Source organism: Macrotis lagotis, chromosome 2, assembly GCF_037893015.1.
Source record: "Macrotis lagotis isolate mMagLag1 chromosome 2, bilby.v1.9.chrom.fasta, whole genome shotgun sequence".
In the NCBI taxonomy this organism is placed as follows: domain Eukaryota; kingdom Metazoa; phylum Chordata; class Mammalia; order Peramelemorphia; family Peramelidae; genus Macrotis; species Macrotis lagotis.
The window spans coordinates 240,812,636-240,831,921 of NC_133659.1; the positions used below are offsets into that span (position 1 = coordinate 240,812,636).

General features: G+C 47.2%; 2 protein-coding genes and 1 long non-coding RNA gene across 5 annotated transcripts in view; 1 reads left to right on the forward strand and 2 right to left on the reverse strand.

The window, feature by feature from the left end:
- The window catches only part of LOC141514496 (uncharacterized), a 96,694-nt gene extending 95,326 nt beyond the window's left edge, over window positions 1-1,368 (reverse strand). Inside the window, exon 1 of one of the 2 annotated variants that reach the window (XR_012476038.1) lies at window positions 1,174-1,368. This is a non-coding gene — a long non-coding RNA (uncharacterized LOC141514496). The remainder of the gene's footprint in view (window positions 1-1,173) is intronic. The other variant, XR_012476040.1, reaches the window with a different exon arrangement.
- Window positions 1,195-8,865, forward strand: AP1S1 (adaptor related protein complex 1 subunit sigma 1). Its single transcript, XM_074225387.1, has 5 exons — window positions 1,195-1,482; window positions 3,308-3,486; window positions 4,205-4,313; window positions 5,206-5,343; window positions 6,852-8,865. Exons 1-5 carry the CDS (start codon window positions 1,480-1,482, stop codon window positions 6,897-6,899), a joined length of 477 nt encoding a protein of 158 aa, XP_074081488.1. The 5' UTR covers window positions 1,195-1,479; the 3' UTR covers window positions 6,900-8,865.
- VGF (VGF nerve growth factor inducible) lies at window positions 8,373-17,974 on the reverse strand. Of its 2 annotated transcripts, none has more exons than XM_074225384.1 (5): window positions 17,372-17,974; window positions 16,501-16,647; window positions 13,362-13,419; window positions 11,524-11,875; window positions 8,373-10,988 (listed from the first exon to the last, which is right to left on the reverse strand). In XM_074225384.1, the coding sequence occupies exons 4-5, from the start codon at window positions 11,782-11,784 to the stop codon at window positions 9,060-9,062; spliced, it is 2,190 nt and encodes a 729-aa protein (XP_074081485.1). In that variant the 5' UTR covers window positions 11,785-11,875; window positions 13,362-13,419; window positions 16,501-16,647; window positions 17,372-17,974; the 3' UTR covers window positions 8,373-9,059. The 2 variants fall into 2 exon arrangements, with proteins under 2 accessions (XP_074081485.1, XP_074081484.1); XM_074225383.1 differs by having other exon boundaries at window positions 17,365-17,974.
- Between the last annotated feature and the right edge of the window lie 1,312 nt (window positions 17,975-19,286).

The following is a 19,286-nucleotide window of genomic DNA, read 5'->3' on the forward strand; positions in this document are numbered from 1 at the left end:
AACCACAAGGTACAGATTATAACATATAGTTAAAAAGGTAACCCAGTAAGTTGGCTATGAGTATCTTGGCCAAAGACTCTACAATGACCTGGTCTCAGAATTTAAAAAAAAAAAAAAAAGGAAGAGAATAAACTGAATGTTTTTCAATAATTAAACACTATGAAAAACAATCCTAAACTGTTCCCTGACACAAAAATTCATCTTTTTTATCACCAATTTTTGAACACTCCAATTCCCCAAATTTCAAAATTGCAATTGGTCAAAAGAGCAATGGAAAGATAATTAGACTGTAATATATTACAAAGAAAAGTACCAGAAGTGGTATAAAGGATGTTGTCTAGTAAATAAATATATGATTGATCAGCAAAGGTAGTGAACCTGTCGTGTTAAGATCAAGGAATAACAACAGATGGACGGCCCTGAGTCAGCATTGCTATTAATCCAACTAGTACAAAATCCTCCAGTAAAATCTTTTATCGTGGTATGAATATTATTGAAGGCTATGCCATTGATGTGTAAAGACCAATATGTCCAGTTGATTGGAAAAACTTCAACATGTTCTACAAGTTGGTGACTGACTTTGAGTCTGTCCCCTGAGGACTAGATACAGGACCAGAAGACTGACCACTTGTTGGTGAATTTCCTTTGGCCAAAGCAGTTCATGAAAGTCTACTAAGGCATGGAGGAAGCTATCATCTAGATGAATGCTCATCTGTTTAGGTACAGTAATATGGATAGGGATAGGGATATACTATATAGATAAAATCATGGTGTTCGTTGAAGTACTGATCAGGCGCCTTGTATGCCAGGGACTAATTTAAGTGTCAAGAAAGACAAAAACAAAACAACCTTAATACCCTAAGGATTTTGCATTCTCCAGAAGTTAGGGGAAATCTCCTAAGGGTCTGCAGGAATAGTTGTGGGACAAGCCGGCCGATGGGCGCCTGGGCCTCAAGGTGAAGCGTCTGCTCCCGCCCTCGACCACTCGCACCGGCCGGGTCCGCGGGCGGCCTGGCGGTGCTCTCGCAACTCGGGCTCCCACGCGCGCAGGGCGGTCTCGGTCCCGCCTCCGTCCCTCCCCTCCCCCAGCTGCCACACGGCCCCACCCCGCCCCGCGCGGCCCAGCCTCTCTTCGCACCTCCCGCCCCGCCCCGGCCCCGCAGTTCCCATTACCCCGCTTTAGGGCAGTCCGAAGTCTCGGCTGCTAGGGGCAACGCGGCCCGGGAGCGGCGAGGCCCGGCTTCCCGCCCCGCCTCCTCCCGCTCCCCCTCAGGCGCCGCCCCGGCTCCGCGCCCCCGGGCGCCGGCGCCTACGCAGCACGCTCGGGTGGCGGCCGGGCTCCACCTGGCGGAAAGGGGGTGGGGCCGGGGTCCGCGGCGGAGGGGGAGGGGCCGGGAGGGGGGCTAAGCCGAGGGAGAGAGGAAGCGGAGCGGCCCGTACGGTGGCCGAGGAGGGACGCGCCGCGACCGAGGCTGCAGGATGGTAGGGAGTGCGAGGCTGGGGGAGGGGGAGGGAGGGCGTGGGCTGCCCCCGCCGGGATAGCTGGGGGCCCCGGCGCGCCTCCTGCACCCCGGAGGTGCCCCTGCCGGGTCGGGCGGGGGGCGGAGAGGGCATCCACGCGGTGCCGCCACCCGGGTGGCGCGCCGTCTTCGCCTCCCCCCGCCCCTGTCCGGAGGGCCGGCGGGGAGGGGGCGTGGGGAGCCGCCCGGGGGCGGGAGGCCCGGTGGGGGCGCGGGGCTTCTGCCGAAGCGCCGGACCCCCGCGGCGGCTTCCCGAGGTTGGGACCGGCACAAGGGGAAATGCCCCTCCCAGAAACCCGAGCCCCGGCGCCCCACGGCCCACGCCGCCGCCCGGCCTTCCCCAAGCCAGCCCCGGCCCTTGCCTCCTGCCCGCACGCGGCTCTCCCACGTGCATACAGGCTTCCCTTCCCCGCACCCCGTAATTTCCTGTGCTGCCGGCCTCCTTGGCAGCGCACCCCCCTTGGGTTCCTCATTCACCTGCCCACTCCCCCACCAGCCCAGACTCCTGCTCTTTCTCCCATCCCTTCTGTAAACCCCAGTAGCCATTCCCCACCTGCTTACGTTCCCCCAAATCTGTTGTGTAGTTTGCCCACCCAAAATAATGCACTCGCCACATTCTCTGATGCCTGCTCTACCTTTTGCCCCCATTCATTTCCTTTCGGTGCCATATAGGATATTCCATAGTCCACGGAGAAGAACCCCACGAAATAGACAACTGACCAGGCATCAGGTGGTATTTTTGGTAGTACTGAGCCTCTTGGAGAAAGAAAGATTAATCTCATCTGTTTCTCCACTTTCTATCTTTCTTCCTCCTCTACAAATGTCAGTTAAAATTTGCCACCCAACCCAAAATACTAAATATGTACCAACCTAATATTGCCATTTGTTTTCCGATGAAGAAATAAGCCTTATTCAGATTTCTAGATGCCTTGATTCCTATATCTTGAATGACTAAAGGGGGGGGGTCAAGAATGGGACTACCTGGGGAATGATATTAGAAATGGGAATTTTTATGTGAATTCTCGAAGGGAAAGGGTATTACAGAGAACTGGGCAAGAGAATATGAGGGGTTAAATGCCTGAGGGGGGATGAGAATGTTGTGGGAGGAGGGAAAGAACTTGAATTTCAGAGTAGGATAGTTAGGTTCTAAGAATCCCAGAGCTGTAAGAAACCTTAGGATTCATCTAATTCAACCCGCATCTGAAGCAACCCCTTCAGAGGATCTGAGTCAAATTTCTATTCTATTCCTTGCTATTTTACCTTGGAGCTTCAATTTCCTTCTTCTGTAAAATAATGGTTTAACTCAATTTGTTTTTTAAAACATTTTTTCATGAATATATCTATATTGTCGGTTTCCTCTTTAATCCTTATATATTTTTTTGTTTTTAAAAATATTATTCCGAGAAGGGCTACCTAGACTTTCCCAGAATGCCAGAGGGTGTGAAGCAAAAAGAAAAGGTTAAAAACTCTGGACTAGCTTATCTCAAGGATCCTTTTCTGTCTGTAATCCCATGATTATAGACAAGTGGTCATCTAGGGAATTATTTCCTGAGGCATACGATTCCACTGTTAGAAAACTATTTGTTAGGACCGTTTTTCATTATCTTAAGCCAAAATCTGCCTCCCTAAAACTTTTACTCATTGACTCTAATATTCTCCCTGAAGAGACTACTAAATTCTGGAAATCTATATATTGGGGGTGGGAAGAGTTAAAACAGGTCTTCATGGAGGCTAATATATATGCATGTTGCAGTGCTGTATAAGACTTCCATACTACCCACCCCTAGATGCGGTTCATGCTGCTGTTCAGCCGGCAAGGGAAGCTTCGGCTACAGAAATGGTATTTGGCTATGTCAGACAAGGAGAGGAAAAAGATGGTTCGAGAACTTATGCAGGTCGTCTTGGCCAGAAAGCCGAAGATGTGCAGCTTCCTGGAGTGGAGAGATCTCAAAGTAGTCTATAAAAGGTAACACCCAATTCTTGAAAGCCCCTATTCTTGTCTCACATTCACTTGACTTCTACTAAATGGGCATGTGGAGATGTTGAACAGTGTGTCTCAGAGAGGAGAGGCTGCTTCAAGACTAGACCCCTAAAATTAGGTTTGGGAAACAGGTTGGGGTTGAGAATAAGGAAGGAATCAGTCTCTGGTTCTAATCTCCTTTCATGACCACACCCTCTTTCACAAACTTCTCTCCCCTCTTTCAAATCTGTCTTTTGCCACACAATATCCAATTTCTGCCCAGCAAGTTCTTCCCCCTCTTAAAACCTTATTTATAGCCCTTCGTATATTGACTCTCAACCTCCATTACCCACATTCTACTTCCTCCTCTTAATAGGTAAATGATTCAGGTTCTTGCTGAGTCAGACTGTAGGTCAGAGGGCAAAAAGGAAAGTTTATGTTTATCTTCCCATGTGTCTGTTCCTCAGATCAAAGAACAGGGAGAGAGACCCTGGGGAGGTGTGTCTAGCAGAGCATTTTCTTGAGGCCTGTTCCTACAAGGTTCCCCAAGTGCCTCAGGAAGTAATGGATGGGTTTGGAGGGAGGGGATAGAGTGGGATAGGAGCTGGAATCTTGGGGATCAGATACCTGGGACCTAAGGCCGAAACAAGTACCCGGGACTAGAGTTAGAAACCCTGATCCCACCATTCTATTTCCCCAGTTATACAATGTGCCCTTTCCTCAGATATGCAAGTCTCTACTTCTGCTGTGCCATTGAGGGCCAAGATAATGAGCTTATCACACTGGAACTGATCCACCGATATGTGGAGCTCCTGGACAAATATTTTGGCAGTGTAAGTTTCTCCCCAGCTTCATCACCTACCCTTTTCCCTCTGCTAAAACTATGCAACCTTTAGGCTTCTCCCAAGAGGATCAGAAGATGAATTAAGGGTAATGAGAACAGTAATAAATTCTTTTTTTTTTTTTAATAAAGATTTAAGCCATTAGCCATGCTTCCTAATGAACCTTTGGTGGAAATGGAAAAAGTAGAAATTTACCTCAATTCTCCAAGGTATGGTTATTAGAATCAAGAAAGGAAGCTGAGATTGCAGATGTTTTAAAAGAGCATGGCATTAGTAGAAAAAGTGGTTTGGATGACTAAAGACCTGGATTTGGGCAAATCACCTTGCCTTTCTGTGGTTCAGTTTCCTCACCTGTTAAAAGAGGAAGTTAAAACATGATCCTCAATATTCAAGTTCTAGATCCCGTGAACCTCAGACAAAGATTGAGGGAAGAAACTCAGAACTTGATAGGTGTTGGGAGATGTGGCAAAAGCTCAGTAAAAAAAAAAGAGAGAGAGAGAAAGGGAAAAGAACAGAGATTGTTGTGGGATGAGGGAAAGTTAGCTAATCAAGGGAGATACAGTAAGGAATCTAAGACAGGAAGATCCTAAGCTAAGAGAATATAAAGACAGACAGGAGTTGGGAGAGGGAGGCAGATGACAACAGGATTTGGAGGATGGATCCTCACATGGCTCATTCCTACTTCCTATCTTAGGGTAGTATAGTGGGAAAACTGCTCAATTTGGAGTCAGTGGACCTTAGATTGAATCTCAGCTCTTCCTATTAACCCCCCTAACCATGGACAAATCACTTAAATTCTCTGGGTCACAGTTATCCAGAAGGGATTGGATCAGACTACCTGAAAAGCTCCTTCTGGCCATAAATTGACATTCCTATGATTCAGGTATGTGAACTCGACATCATCTTCAACTTTGAGAAGGCCTACTTCATCTTGGATGAATTTCTGATGGGTGGTGATGTCCAGGATACTTCTAAGAAAAGTGTGCTAAAAGCCATAGAACAAGCAGATCTATTACAGGAGGTATGAACTAAGGGCGGTGAGGAGAATGATGGGGTAGATTTCCTTTTCTGCATCACCTGCTATTGATATCTGTCACTTCCTGCCACTTTATGGGAGGATTCTCCAGGGTTTGGAAGAAAGAAAAGTCACTTTTTTTTTTTTTGACATATTTATCCCCTACCTCCAATAAGTCCTCAGGTCAACCTTAGGCCCTGATGACAAAAAGCAGGGTCCTAGAAGGGATGGCAGATATCCCAGATTTTTATATTTCCAGTTTTTCCCCCTTTTCTCCTTGAGAACTAAGTGTCTTAACTCCTCAAAAGTGATATAAAGGGAAGAGGGAGTATGACCCTGGTTTTCTTCTTTTTTCTTTCCCTTATATCCTCAGTGTAGCTTCTGGCTTCCTAGGATGTTAAGTTTGTGAATAGTGATGAGGGTTTGTAGGCTGGGGTCAAAGGAGATTAGTTATTGGTTCTTCTATTTACTGAGGCCACCCAATCCCCTCTGTGCCATTGCCGACCAGCTTTCTGGTGCAGGAAGATGAGTCACCAGAATCCGCAGTGATGAGCAAAGCTGACTAGGAGGGAGGGGATAGAAGGATTGGGGGGGGGGGGAGGTTCAGCTCTTTAGTGGGAGGAAAGGCAAGAACTAAACTGCTTCACACAGTGAGTGTCCATTTCCTCTACTCAGCTGCTCTCTACCCAGTCTCCTTTATATTTCCATTTGTCCATCCCTTATTTCTAGGATAACCCACTCCCCTTCAGGAACCTGGGAGACTGGCCTTAAGCTTTATCTACACCTTATTACCTTTAACATCTCATCTAAAGCTACATTTCCCCTCTGAAATTTGGTTCTTCTGCCACTTAGTCCCCAATTCTTTTAGTATCATAGACCGGAAAGGCCAACTATTATAATCCCCTCATTTTGCAAATGAAGAAACTGGGCCACAGAGAGTTTAAGCAGTGGGCCCAAGTTCATCCAGACTTAAGAGGCAAGATTTGAACACTGATCCTCTGATTACACAGGATCTTTGTACTGTATCACTCTGTTACTCACTTTGGCACCCAAGCTTATTGTGCTTAGTTTTATATGCTCCTGACTTTGGGTTTTTTAAATGGTGATAAGCTGACTGGGACACTATCATAGAATGTGCTATGGGTGGGAGTTAATGGGGAAGAGCTTCCTTATGGGAAGCCTTCAGCTGTTCTAACCTTGGCCTTACAATATTTCTCTCTCTCTCTCTCTCTCTCTCTCTCTCTCTCTCTCTCTCTCCCTCTCTCCCTCTCTCCCTCTCTCTCCCTCCCTCCCTCCCTCCCTCCCTCCCTCCCTCTCTCCCTCTCTCCTTCTTCTCCCTTTCCTTTTCCCTTCTCCTCCCTTTCCTCTTTTTATCTTTCTGCTTCATCTTTGTCTCCCATTCTCTTTCTCCCTTTCACTATTTTCCTTCCTTTTTTGCCCCTCTTTTGCTCCATTTCTTCCTCCCCCCCTTCTGTCACTTCCTCTCTACCTCACCCTATCTTTGACTCCTTTAGGAAGATGAGTCACCTCGAAGTGTCCTGGAGGAGATGGGTTTGGCATAGCTTCCCACCCCAATGGGAGATGCATTGCAGGGTTGCCATGCCTTGGCAGGCATGGCTGGTTGCTTCAAAGTCCACACACGTTCAGATCCCTTTTCCCTGTGGAATACCCTTCCCCTGTTCTCTCGGTTTTCTCTTGGAGAGAACTATGGGCTGAAATCCTTCAAACATTCCTTCTTTCTCCAACTCTCATCACTTCCTAATCCTTCACTTTTTCTAGTTGATACTTGAAAAATTGGATGGGTAGAGAAAGACTATGACCAAGAAGAGAGATTTGATAATGTATCTCTCTCTCTCTCTCTCTCTCTCTCTCTCTCTCTCTCTCTCTCTCTCTGTGTGTGTCTCTCTGTTTCCCTCTCTTTCATCCTCCCCATCATGAGAACTGACTTCACCCAAACCTTTGTTCTCATATATATTGTAAATATATAAATATGTAAGGTTAAAGGGAAGTTGTTTTTAGCCCTCCACCTACCCAAAGAAAAAAAAAATCTCCATTTCCTCCCTTCCATTTATCTACTCCAATCAGCTGAGCCTTCATCCTTTTCTTGGGAAAGGAATATCTAGTATATTAAGGAGGGCCCAAGTTTTCCTTTTCTTGCTCTCTCATCCCTACCCCCCCTCCTAGATTGGGTTTGAGCTGTAGGGAAGAATATAGATAATTTTAAAAATCTTATGACTCTGAGGAAAGGGAAATAGGAAGGCTTGGACCTGTTGGGAACTTAGTGGAACTCCAAATGCTCTTATTTAAGGGAGGGAGGGGAAAAGGGTGTTTATCTGTTTCTGTATCCTTCTAAAATAAAAAGAATATTATTTCTGGACTTTCTGCTTATGGTATTAGTAACTCACAGTGCTATAGCACTTCAAAAGTTTTCAAAAAGACACAAGGGAATAATACAAGTATCAGTATCTCCATCTTATAAGTAAGAACTTGTGTGATATAATGCAGAAATTGTGTGGCTTTGAAACTTAGTTCTCTAGGCAAGGTTTAGCATCCTTCTCCTTGTCCATTTTCCTGTCCCAGCTTCCCTTTGGAGAAGGGAAAAACCTCTGGAATCAGGTTTCCTTGTCCTAAGAGTCTCAACTTGTGGGGAAAAAGCTCAAGAGTTTGGAGAAGGGCTTGCCACTTTAACCCAAGTTTGGACTAAGGTCTTTGAAGCAAATACTTTTTTTTTGCATCCTCCCCATTGCACAGAGAATTTTCCTCCCATCTCTATGGCCTCTGCCTTGGTAGGAGTAGAAAAGGAAAATCAACTCTCACTATACCCAGGAAAGATTGAAATTAGTGTGAGTTAAGAACTTAAAATAAAAATTGATCCATGAATGGGTCTGCTTCATCTTACACATCATGCTTTTTGTCTGGAGTAGGAAGTAGAGGAAAGAAGTGCTCAATGAGAAGAGTAGAAAGGTCTGTGATTAGTATTCCTTTATCCTCTTAAGGGAGGGGGGAGAGTTCGGAGGTGAATAAAAGAGATAAAGTCCTAATAAAATAGTCACTTTTATTTCTTAGCAAAACTATTTTCCCCGTGAGGGGTATTTACAACAGAGAAGGGAAGAAAAGGGATTGAGTTGTCTCAGTTTGGGGAGAATGGATCAGGGTCCCAGGAAAACCCTGGGGGGTTGGGAGGATTTCGATTCACACTTGGCTTCTACACAACTGGTAAAGTTTTGGGGGGTTGTTTTTTTGCTTTTTATTATTCACCAATGGAGAAATCAGAAGAGGAATAGGGTGGCTTAGGGAACGGGCCTCGATGAGGAGACTAGAGCAAATCTGTACAGTTCAATTTCAATTGTTCCTTTGCTACATTGCTTGTGGCGGAATTGGGACACGGGAGTTTTCTGCTCTTTCGAGTTTCATAACTCTTGCTCCTTCCTTTCCTCAGAAAAGACTGGTATTTTCTCAACTTCCACCCTCACCAATCCTATCTATACCCTACCACGAGTATGGTCTACTCGTCTCCCACCGAAGATGGTTAAAGGGAAAGGGCGGGATTTAAGAGTAGTGGGTGGGATCAGGTTAGCTGAGACAAGATGGGTGAGACTTACCCCATCCCGCAAAAAAGATTGGGGACCGCATGCAGAACGTTAAAGAGCAACACGTGGGAAGGTTTTGGGAGGTTCTCACTGGGGAAGAGAAAAGAGACCATCACAAGTGGGAAAGCGGAGTCATGGGAACAGGCCTGGGCGTCTGAGCAGCACGTGCTCAATATAATTCTCCAGCTCCTCCTCCTCCTGCTGCTTCCTCTCTTCCTCCTCGCCCCGCCGCCCTTGTGGGCTAAGGCCGAAGTGGTACCGCGACCCCTCTGCAGGCTGTGCGTGGTAGTGGTGGCGGCGGGTCGAGGTGGAGAGAGGTGGGAGGAGTGTCCGGGGCTGGATGTAGTTAGGAAAGGGATAGTTGGGCTCCGGGGGCAACACCTCATCCCGATCCCAGGGTGGGAGCACCTCATTCCAATCCTGCAGCTCATCCTGGGCGGGGAAAGATGGGGGTGGAGGGGGTTTGGGGGAGCGAAAGTGAGTAGGCGCAGGGAGGGCCCGAGGGAGAGGCAAGGGCTCTGGAGGGGCGTTCTTCTTCCGCTTACGCTTCTCCTCCACTTCCTCAATGATGCTGACCACGTCGTCGGCTGGTAGGTGCAGCTTAGTGGACAGCTCGATTAGGCTGTCGATAGTCTGCGGGTCCATCTCTTCTTCATCTTCTTCCCCTTCTCCTTCCACCTGCCCCTTTCGCTTCTGACCTGGTGTCTCCTCTTGAGAGCGTTTGTCCTCAGCCCCAGCTTCCCCTTCCTCCTCTGCGAACAGCAATGCATTCTGCCGCCCCCTCTCAACCTCCTCAGCCTCTGCCTCAGCGTCTTCCTCATCCCCCTGCTCGTCATCCTCCTCTTCCTCCCCACCTCGAATCTCTCCTTCTTCCTCCACCCTCTCCCTTTCTCTCTCCTCTTCCCCTTCCCCCTGAAGTCCCCGATCCCCCATTCCTCGTTCCAGGTCGCCGCCGCCGCCTTGCAGCAGGTATTGGAGCAGCAAGTCAGAGGCAAGATCAGCCAATCTTTCCTCTTGGGCTGCCGCCTGCCGCGTCGCCTCGGCCTGCCTCCTACCTGCCTCTACCTGAGCCAGTCCCCGCTGCAGGAGGCGCCCTCCAGCTGCAAGCCTACTTACGGCTGCGCTCTCTGGGCGGTGTGTTTTGTAGAAAGGTGCACTCTCGCTCTGGCGCGCCTTGTAGAGAGGTGCGATGCTCTCGCTCTGGCGTGCTTTTAGAGCAGGCTCGCGTTCACCTTGGCGCACCTCAGGGAGGGAAACGCCCTCGGGCAATTGCTCTTGGAACCGCGGAAGAAATGGGAGTGGGGGAGGGACACGCGCCTGGAATTCTCCCCAGGAGGCCCTCCAAACGCGCTCAGGCCCCGGACTCTCCAGATTGACCCGGGTCAGTGTGTGGGTATGTGTTTCCGCCTCAGCTGCAGCAGCCTCTGGCTCTCGCTTAGCATTCCCTGGGTTGAAAGCGCGTAATTCCTGGAGCAGGGATTCAAGTGCTTCCAGTTCCCCAGAAGGATCTGAACCCTCCGAGTTGTGCTCGTCAGGGATACGGGAAAGCGTCGGAGGTACCCCTATGTCTGGGGCCGGGTGGCTGTGGGTCTGGCTACGCACAGTTTCTGTAAGCAAAGCCTCTGCTTGCTGTTGCTGCTGCTGCTGCTGTTGCTGCTGCTGCTGCTGCTGTTGTTGTTGCTGCTGCTGCTGCTGTTGCTGCTGCTGCTGCTGCAAGACCCCTGGAGCCGGGGGCGAGGCAGGATGATCTAGAGCCTGTAGCAGAACCGCGGCCAGCGCCCGTGGATCTACCCCCTGGAATAGATCTTCCTCTTCCTCAGACTCGTGTTCTGGGCTTCTCTCCTCCCTTATCACTGAGTCTTGGTTCTCTCTTTCCCCTGGCTTCCCTCCTGCAGCTGCCAAGTTTTCGTGCTCAGATATGGGAAGCGACGGCGACTGATCAGGGCGCCCCGGGGGCGCTGCTTGAAGATTGTCCATCTGTAGCAAGAGGCAGAAGAAGAGGGCGGCAGCGGGCAGCTGTAAGAACCTCATGGCTGAGACTGGGAGGATGATTTCCAGGGGCTATAAAAAGAAAAATAAAGTGAGGAAAAGACGAATGAAAAGCGAGGCGCTGTCAGAGCTTCAGGAAATCTTCTCTGCTCTTTAAATTCCCTTCATGATCTCAAAACCTGGCGTTTCTCTGGGAGCTGCCCTTGATCTACCCTTATTTTCCCTACTTCTCTCAAACCCAGAACTGTCAAGGCAGGGACCCTAAGGGAAAATGGGGCTGCGCTATTCTATGGAGTCCTAAAATTGGGAGGGGAATGCCTGGCAGCACTCACGTCTGTTCTCCCACCTCCACTTCGCCCCCTCTCCTCGGAGTTATCTTCCTGTCACCGCCCACGTTGCTTCGAGGCTGAGAAAAAAAATCTGCTCCCTATGGAACTCTCCAGCTCGACCGTGGGAGGCTCTATCTGAAAAGGGGGGGGGCTATCATCCCCTCCTTCTATCTATTTTCTTAAGGTCTCCTTGGCGTATCCCCTTCCCCCAGACTAGGGGGAACATCCCTCCTGTACATAGTCAAATCCTTGGACAGACTGACAAAAATAGTATTTACCAGCTGGGATTCGAGGAATGGGGAGGGGGGAGATGAGGGTCGGGATAGGAGAGCGCGGATGCTCCGAATTTCGGTCCCTGTCCTGGGTTCAGTCGCCTCGGTCAGGTTCCAGATGGTCTCCGTGCCGTCCACACTCTCTCTCTCTCTAGCTCGTTCCCCAAGCTTCAGCACGCTGGACAGCGCCCGCCCCGCCTCTTTATATAGGGGAGCCAGTATGTCACGTGGGGGGGTCTTCTCCGCCCGATTGACGTCAATGTTCATTCATGGGGAAGCGGGGTGAGTGGCGGAGGGGCACTAATTGCGGCCGGTGATTGGAAGATTCTTCTCCTCCTCCCTATTCTGCGCCTGCGCACTGAGGAGAGAAGACTAACTGGCACGCTAGAGCCGAACGCCGGGGAAAAGAATGAATGAATAAATGAAGCGAACACGGGGTTGGGGGGGGGAGGTGGGCAGTGAATGAATGAAGGAGAATGAGAAGTGAGGGAGGAGGTGGAAGGAAGGATTGAGGGATGGAAGGAAGGGAGGAAAGAAAGGAAAATGGAGAGGGGCAGAGAACTATATATAAGCCAGGGGGCAGGAGCGGAGGGGGGTAAGGGGGGAGGGGCGGGTGCGGGTGTAATCTATAGCTGTTGCTGGCGGTCTATAGGTAGATTAAATTGAAGTGAGGTTCTGGGGCTTGGGGGAAGAAGGGGAAAGCTGTAGCTTATGAAAATTAGGGGCAGGAAAAATGCTTCCCCAAAGCTCCCAGTTGCTTGTGCTACACACATTATGAATGAAAGGCAGATTTCTGTGCGTGTGTTTGTGGATTTGTGTTCTGAGTGTGAATGGGTGACTGGGTGCGTGTACCTGGGTATGTGGCTGGTGACTAGTGAGGTAGTGTGGGAGAGACGTGGGCATGCTTATGTGTTAGAAGAAAGGAAGGGCATGAGTGGGCACATCTGAGAGAGTGGACCGTGTGGTTCTATTTGTTCTTGTCTATGGAAAGAAAAAGTGTATCCTTTTGCCTCTCTTCCTATTCACTACCCCGCCCCCACTGGTCCATCACGCTATTGCCCCCGATGTCCTAGTGCCCCCTCCTCCATGCTTCTCTTTCATTCAAATCCCCCCCCCCCCCATTCCTTCCTGGCAGGAAAGGAAGGACGTTTGGAGGGCGAGTCCATAAGGGGAGGGGGTTGTGAAGATAGGCTAGGTAATTCAATTCTTGCTCTTGAAAGAGAAGGTTTGACTTCAGAGAACCCCTAAGTGACAAAGATTGTTCCTTCCCCATTGCTTTTTCCCTTTACCCTTAGTCCTTGTCCTGCGCCAGGGGTTTGAGCCTGGGGGGCTCAAGGCGGCTGGAGGTTCCGGCTGGGAAGGGGAGGGGGGCAATGACGCACAGATTGCGCAAAGAGAATCCATCAGCAAACCGGGTCCGATGAAGGGAGACCGGCCGTGGGCGGAGGGGGTGGGGTGGAGTGGGGTGGGGGGAACGGAAGCAGGGTGCAGGGGAAGGGGGAGACGAAGGGAGGTGTGCTGCGTCTATACAGGAATGATGCTGAGGTAGGGCAGAGGGCGTTGCTTCGAGGGGAAAGCGAGGTGGGGGCTTGGACAGCAAGAGGAGAATGACTAGACTTACAGAGAGATACGCTATGAGATGCAGAGACACAGAGATACCTAAGTACATAAAGCTATGTGTCTATGGTTATCGCTCTCTCTGCGTTTGTCTCTCTGACGCTTTCAAATACATTCATAGTATTTTTCTCCTTCCATCACCATCTTCTTTTCTCTTACATTATTTCACTTCCTCCCCGGCTTCTTCTACCCCCCATCACCACCTCGACTCCTTCACACATACTCACGTGCTTTTCCTCCAAAGCCACCAGTGGCTTCTCAGTCCCTTCAGCAGCTTTATTTTCCCTGAAAGAAATGCCCATCAGCTTAGGAGAGAGAGAGGAAAGGAAAGAGGGAGGGGACGAGGACTAAAAACTGGTGAATGGAGAGTGAAGATGTGTGAAGGAACAAGAGGGAGACCTTGGAGAAGGAACAGGAACAGCAAAGATGGTCCCCCTTCCCAACTTCTTCCTTCACCCCACTTTCCTCTTTCCAGGACCTTTTTACTTACCCCTATTCTCCTCTTACTGACCTGGTAATTGGGTGGAATGAGGGTGGGGAAAGAATCACATTACCTTTCTGAGGAGAATGAATCAGATATAGCAAAGACCTCTGTGAAGGGGGAGGGTAAATGGGTGGGGTTGGTCGGGAGAACGAGGAGAGTCAGACCGATAAAAATAAGAGAATGAAAAGAGACAGAACGATTTATATAAAGGACTGACAAATAAAGAGAAGAGGGGGAGAACAAAACAGTGTGTTTCTGTTCCCAGCATTAGAAGACTAGTTAGGTGTTGCTGTGATTCTAGGTGTGTGGAGTTCTGTTGTGGGAGCATTTCTCTAAAGCTGTGTATATTGGCATATGCTTCCAATTCTGTCTTGTGCAGAGATGTATATCTACGTTTCCAGATATCTATGTGTTTCTCGGATTCTGTGTTTACCCATTTCTAGCCATCTGGATTTTGGTATGTTTGTTAATGATAATTCATGTTATATGAATGATCATTTGTCTTGCTACATATATGTGCTTGTGCCCATATCTATATATGTCTTCCACATTGGACACTAAATCAATGTGTACTGAATGAACATATGAATGAACTGGTTGAGTGAGTGAATGAATGAATGAATTTCTGCCTTCCTGGGTTTCTATATCTGTGTAGAACAATATTGTGGTCATCTCTTTGTATAGTTTCTACTTCTAAATCATAATCCCCTAGGTCATTATCTCTGTGTCTCTGGACTATAAAACTATCCTATTCCTAATTCCCATGATCACCTTCTTCTTGCCCCACATCTAATTTGCCCTTGCTCCTTCTCTCTGCCTCTTTCATTCCTACCTCACTACCCAGTCCAAAGTGGTGAGAAGCTAGCCTAGCCAAGAATGCTGTTTTCATGCTGGAAAATGAGGATCTTAGGTGATAAGGTTCTAGGGGTGGGAGGGTATGATCAAAATGATTTATTTATTGTTTTTCCTCTGTAATAAGTAACTGGAGTGGAGTTGGGTAAGGAAGAGGATTGAGGAAATACACCTTCATGTCTCTGCATCTATCTGTCTCTTCTTGTCTGTTCCCTTTTCAGTTTAGCCCCCCCCCCTCCCACTACCCCCCAGTGAAGCCTTCTGCCCTACCTAGTGCCCTTCACACCCTGCTGCCTTTAACAATCATTAGAATAGTTTAGGATGAAAGTAAGGAGAAGGGGCAAGCCCTGGGGATGTGAGAGGGCAGAATGTGGTCAGGGAAAAAGAGAGAGAAAGCTGCAGAAATAAAGAGGAAAAGAGACTGTGATGAAGAGACATGAACCAAGAGGGTTATAAGTGTATTCTTTCTCTGTGTAACAGTATCTTTTTTTTAACTTCCTCACTGAGTCTCATTCTCTCTATAAGGTAAAAAAGAGAGGGTAAGACTATAGGGGTAGAATAGAAAGAATATGGCAAAAGCTTGAGGGTGAAAAAACCAATGAATTCCTAAGCTGTGCCCTTGGTTTAGAAGGGGTGGGGGTTGGTCCAGTGACTCCATATCCCCTTCCCTTCCCTCCCCCAGCCAGTGACTCACCTCTGCAGCCTCTCAGTGCGTCAGCAAAGGGTGGGGGTGGGGTGGGGGCTGCTATGGGGGAAGAAACAGGGGTCTGGACTTCAGAAAAGATACTTGAAAGGGTGTTGGAGGGCACCCTGCAAATGCCACCATTACCCTATCCGCAGCCCCACCCCAGCCCAATGGGTGGGAGGTAGGGTGTCTTGAGAAGACTTGGGGAGAGACTGGGGGAACCCTAAGTCAACAGAGGTCTAGGATAAGCTTCTGGATGTGGTGACCTGCTTTCCAAGTCCCATCTTTGGGGTCCTAGCTCCTTCAGTCCCCCCATGGGGGAGGGGAGACCTGGAGAGACTAGGGAGGGTGAGACCGCCGCAGAGATGAGTCACCAAGAATGGGAGTGAAAAAGACAGAGATACAGAGAGAGACCCAGAGACAGAGAGATGCAAAGAGACAGTTCAGATGAACAGAGAGCCCTCTAGAAAACACACATAAACACCCCTACTGAAAGGTAGGACCAAACTGAGGGAGAAGACACAAGAATTTGTGCCTTACTAGTTTCCTAATTCCCCCATCTTCCCCTTCCCCTCCCTTTTTTCTTCCCTCCCTCTCCCTCTCTCTCACTCCCTCCTCTCCCTCTCTCTCTCTCTCACACACACACACACATACACACACATGCGCGCGCCCGTGCACGCACACACACACACAAGCACACAGAGGAAAGCACTGGAACACATATACAAACAGTATTTCACATGCTCACATATGTATAGGTACATATAAATATGTATAACACATAAACAGAAATACCAAAGTCACACAGGCACACCCACATATACGTACTGTTTGCCTCGGAATCTGACAGTTTCCAAATCATTGAATTCTACATACTGGTCTCATGCACTCTCACAGGGCCATCCTGAGGGTGTGGCTGGTGTAGCTAACATCGAGTCAACTTAACCCTTGTAACCAGAGTTCCATCACCCAGTATGGGGGCTTTGGGAGGGGGGCACTAAAAACGTGGAGGGTATGACATTAGGAAGGAGGAGTCAATTCAGTATGGTTTCAGATTTCCCGAAACAGGCTCAGGGATACGGAAGGACAGTCCTGGACGCAGACACACACACACACACACACACACACACACACACACACACACACACACACACACACACACACACACACACTTTCTCTCTCTCTCTCTCTCTCTGCATTTATCCAAATAAAAACATTTATTAAATACCATCTTCCGTCTCACACTGCCTCACATACACCCTCATAAATGCATATAGTCCTTTACAAATGCACACACTTATACAAGGTGGCACAAAGACCTACAATACATTCATAAAGACACCACCTTTTTTTCTCTTGCTCCAATCTAATCATTCTTCACGTGTTTTGGATGCCCCTGTGTGTTCCTTTTAGGTACTGCAGCATAGGTCACCCTTTTTAGTTTTGATCTTTAAGTATTGAGAGGCAGGCAAGGGAGGTGGAAGTGAAGTTCCTAGAAAGGAGAAGAAAACTGGAGAAGAGGACCTAAATGTGTTCCCAGACAACTAGTTCTTTAAAGGAAAATAAGGATCCAAGATTGGCTCCCAGATGAGTAGCCAGACTAAAAGAAGGAATCTTTAGAAGGAAGAGAAAAGAGCCAGATTTAACTCCCCCAATTCCTTTCAGTAATGCCACAAAATGGAACTATATCTAAAAATCTTGGGACACCCAAGACTGAAGGGAGGAGAGTGATCCAGAGTAAATATTTCCTTTTCCATTTCTCAAAAATACAGCACCAAAAAATTTGGAAGGAGATATTTAGAGCCTAGAAATCAGAAAATAGGAGTGAAGAGGGGAATCTGAACGAAAATGTCAAATTATTTGCTCCTTTCTCCCCTCTCCAACCTAAAAGCTAAACTTATTTGGAGAGATTTGTCATTTCACAACCAAAGGAGAGCAAAATTCTGTGAGAGTCTTGGGAACCCAGAGGGCTCAGTTTTGCTACTAGCAAGGTATTTAATTTTGATAATGTCACTCTGAACTTTCTATCTAGGTCAGACATTTTATGTTTGTATGATAACAAATGGAAATTATTGCAATACATTTAGGGAAAGGAATGTATAAACTGAGTAAGAAAGTTAAAGGGGGGAGCAGCTAGGTGGTTCAATGAATAAAGCACCAGCCCTGGAGTCAGAAGGACCTGAGTTCAAATATATCCTCAGATACTTACTAATTACCTGTGTGACCTTGGTAAGTCACTTGATTCCATTGCCTTGCAAAACCTTAAAGGAAAAAAAAACAAAGAAAGAAGGTTAAAGGGTATTATGGGTCAAACATAACAGCAAAATCTTCTGGGAACTGAGCAGTCATAGGAAAAACTTCAAATTTAGGTAAAGGATAACTTTTTACTCTTTCTCCTATGTCCCAACAGCTCCTCCCTATATTGCTCTTTCCAAATCTATATATGCTTCTTACACAATTCACTTATTCTAGATGAACTTATTTATTGTTGGGTAAAATAGAATGATTTGCACTTTCTTCTTGCCAGATTTGTTGGGGGAAACAACCTGATTAATCATGTTTCTCAAACTTCAGGTATTTTCTCTAACTGCCCTCTGTGCCTGAAACACTCTCCCTTATCACTGCCTCCCAGCTCCCCTGGCTTCTTTCAAATCTAAGTCAAAATCCCACCTTCTACAGGAAGCCTTTCTCAATCTCCTTTAATTCTAGTGCCTTCCTCTGTTGATTATTACTTATTTATCCTGTATTTACCTTGCTTATGATACCATGAGGTTTATGCATACCTTGTTAATAGTTGTTTGCATGTTATCTCCCTCTTTAGATTATGAATTCCATGAGGGTATCCCTAGTGCTTAGCACAGTGTCTGGCACTATGGCCTACAGAGTAGGCATTTAATAAAATTTTATTGATTGATTATTTTTCCCTGTTGTTAAGTCAATTAATTGCTCTAGTCAACTCCCCTAAGGGAGGTTTGCATTTGAATAGGCAGCTCCTAAAGACCAAAAATCCCTCAAGAGACAAAAGGAATTAATTTCTAAAAGGATTTTTTTTTCAGAATATGAATTCCTAGGGCAGCTAGGTGGCACAATGGATAGAGCACTGGCCCTGGAGTCAGGAGTACCTGAGTTCAAATCCAGCTTCAGACACTTAATAATTACCTAGCTGTGTGGCCTTGGGCAAGCCACTTAACCCCCATTGCCTTGCAAAAAAAAAAAAAAGTCTTAAAAAAAAAGAATATGAATTCTTGACTATCTCTCTAGATTGGGTCCACAACTTGTTTCCAAGACAATTGCTCCCTAACTAGTGAGGAAGGCCATACACAAATATGCTGGGCCCCATTCCTTAGAGTGCTTTTCAGTTCCATCTAGTTAGTCTGGAATTGGAATTATTCTGACTGAGGAACCTAAGTCTTGTAACTGCTGCCCTTCCTCTGCTTTGAGGAATGGGGAAATGTAGAGAGGTGAGGAGACTATGATATGCACACTGTCCAATTATAGGCTAAAGGAAGATATATAGGAGGACAGGTTAGGGCAAAGAGGTCCTTGAGAGAAGAGGAAGTGGAGGACATTGTGTGGAATTAAGGAATAAAAAATGAAGAGATGTTGAGTCAGGGCTTGATATTATAAATTTATAAAAAAAATGTGTGTGTGTGTGTACATATATATATATATATATATACATATATATAAATCACATAGCTTAGTGGGTGGGAAAGGCATATTAGAAGAGTTACTGAAAGTGTATTGCATATCTGTAATTATGTACATATTTGTATATATATATATATATATGTATATATATATATATATATCTACTTATGTAAATGAATGCTCAGAAAAGTTGGCACTAAGATGATTAAGAGAAATGGTCCTTCAAGAATGAAGGAGAATGGGGTGCCTAGGTGGCGCAGTGGATAAAGCACTGGCCCTGGAGTCAGGAGTACCTGGGTTCAAATCCAGTCTCAGACACTTAATAATTACCTAGCTGTGTGGCCTTGGGCAAGCCACTTAACCCCATTTGCCTTGCAAAAACCTAAAAAAAAAAAAGAATGAAGGAGAGTGATTTGAATCCCTAGAAATTCTGTCTCATGCTCTAGTATCAGTGACCCATCTAGAGGATGGAGGGAAAGA

Coding starts and splice junctions, on each gene's coding strand:
- AP1S1 (XM_074225387.1), top strand. Junction 4,314..5,205: donor TGGACAAATATTTTGGCAGT/GTAAGTTTCTCC, acceptor CCTATGATTCAG/GTATGTGAACTCGACATCAT. Junction 5,344..6,851: donor AAGCAGATCTATTACAGGAG/GTATGAACTAAG, acceptor TGACTCCTTTAG/GAAGATGAGTCACCTCGAAG.
- VGF (XM_074225384.1), bottom strand. CDS start 11,784: ATGAACATTGACGTCAATCGGGCGGAGAAGACCCCCCCACGTGACATA. Junction 10,989..11,523: donor CATTCCTCGAATCCCAGCTG/GTAAATACTATT, acceptor TTCTTTTTATAG/CCCCTGGAAATCATCCTCCC.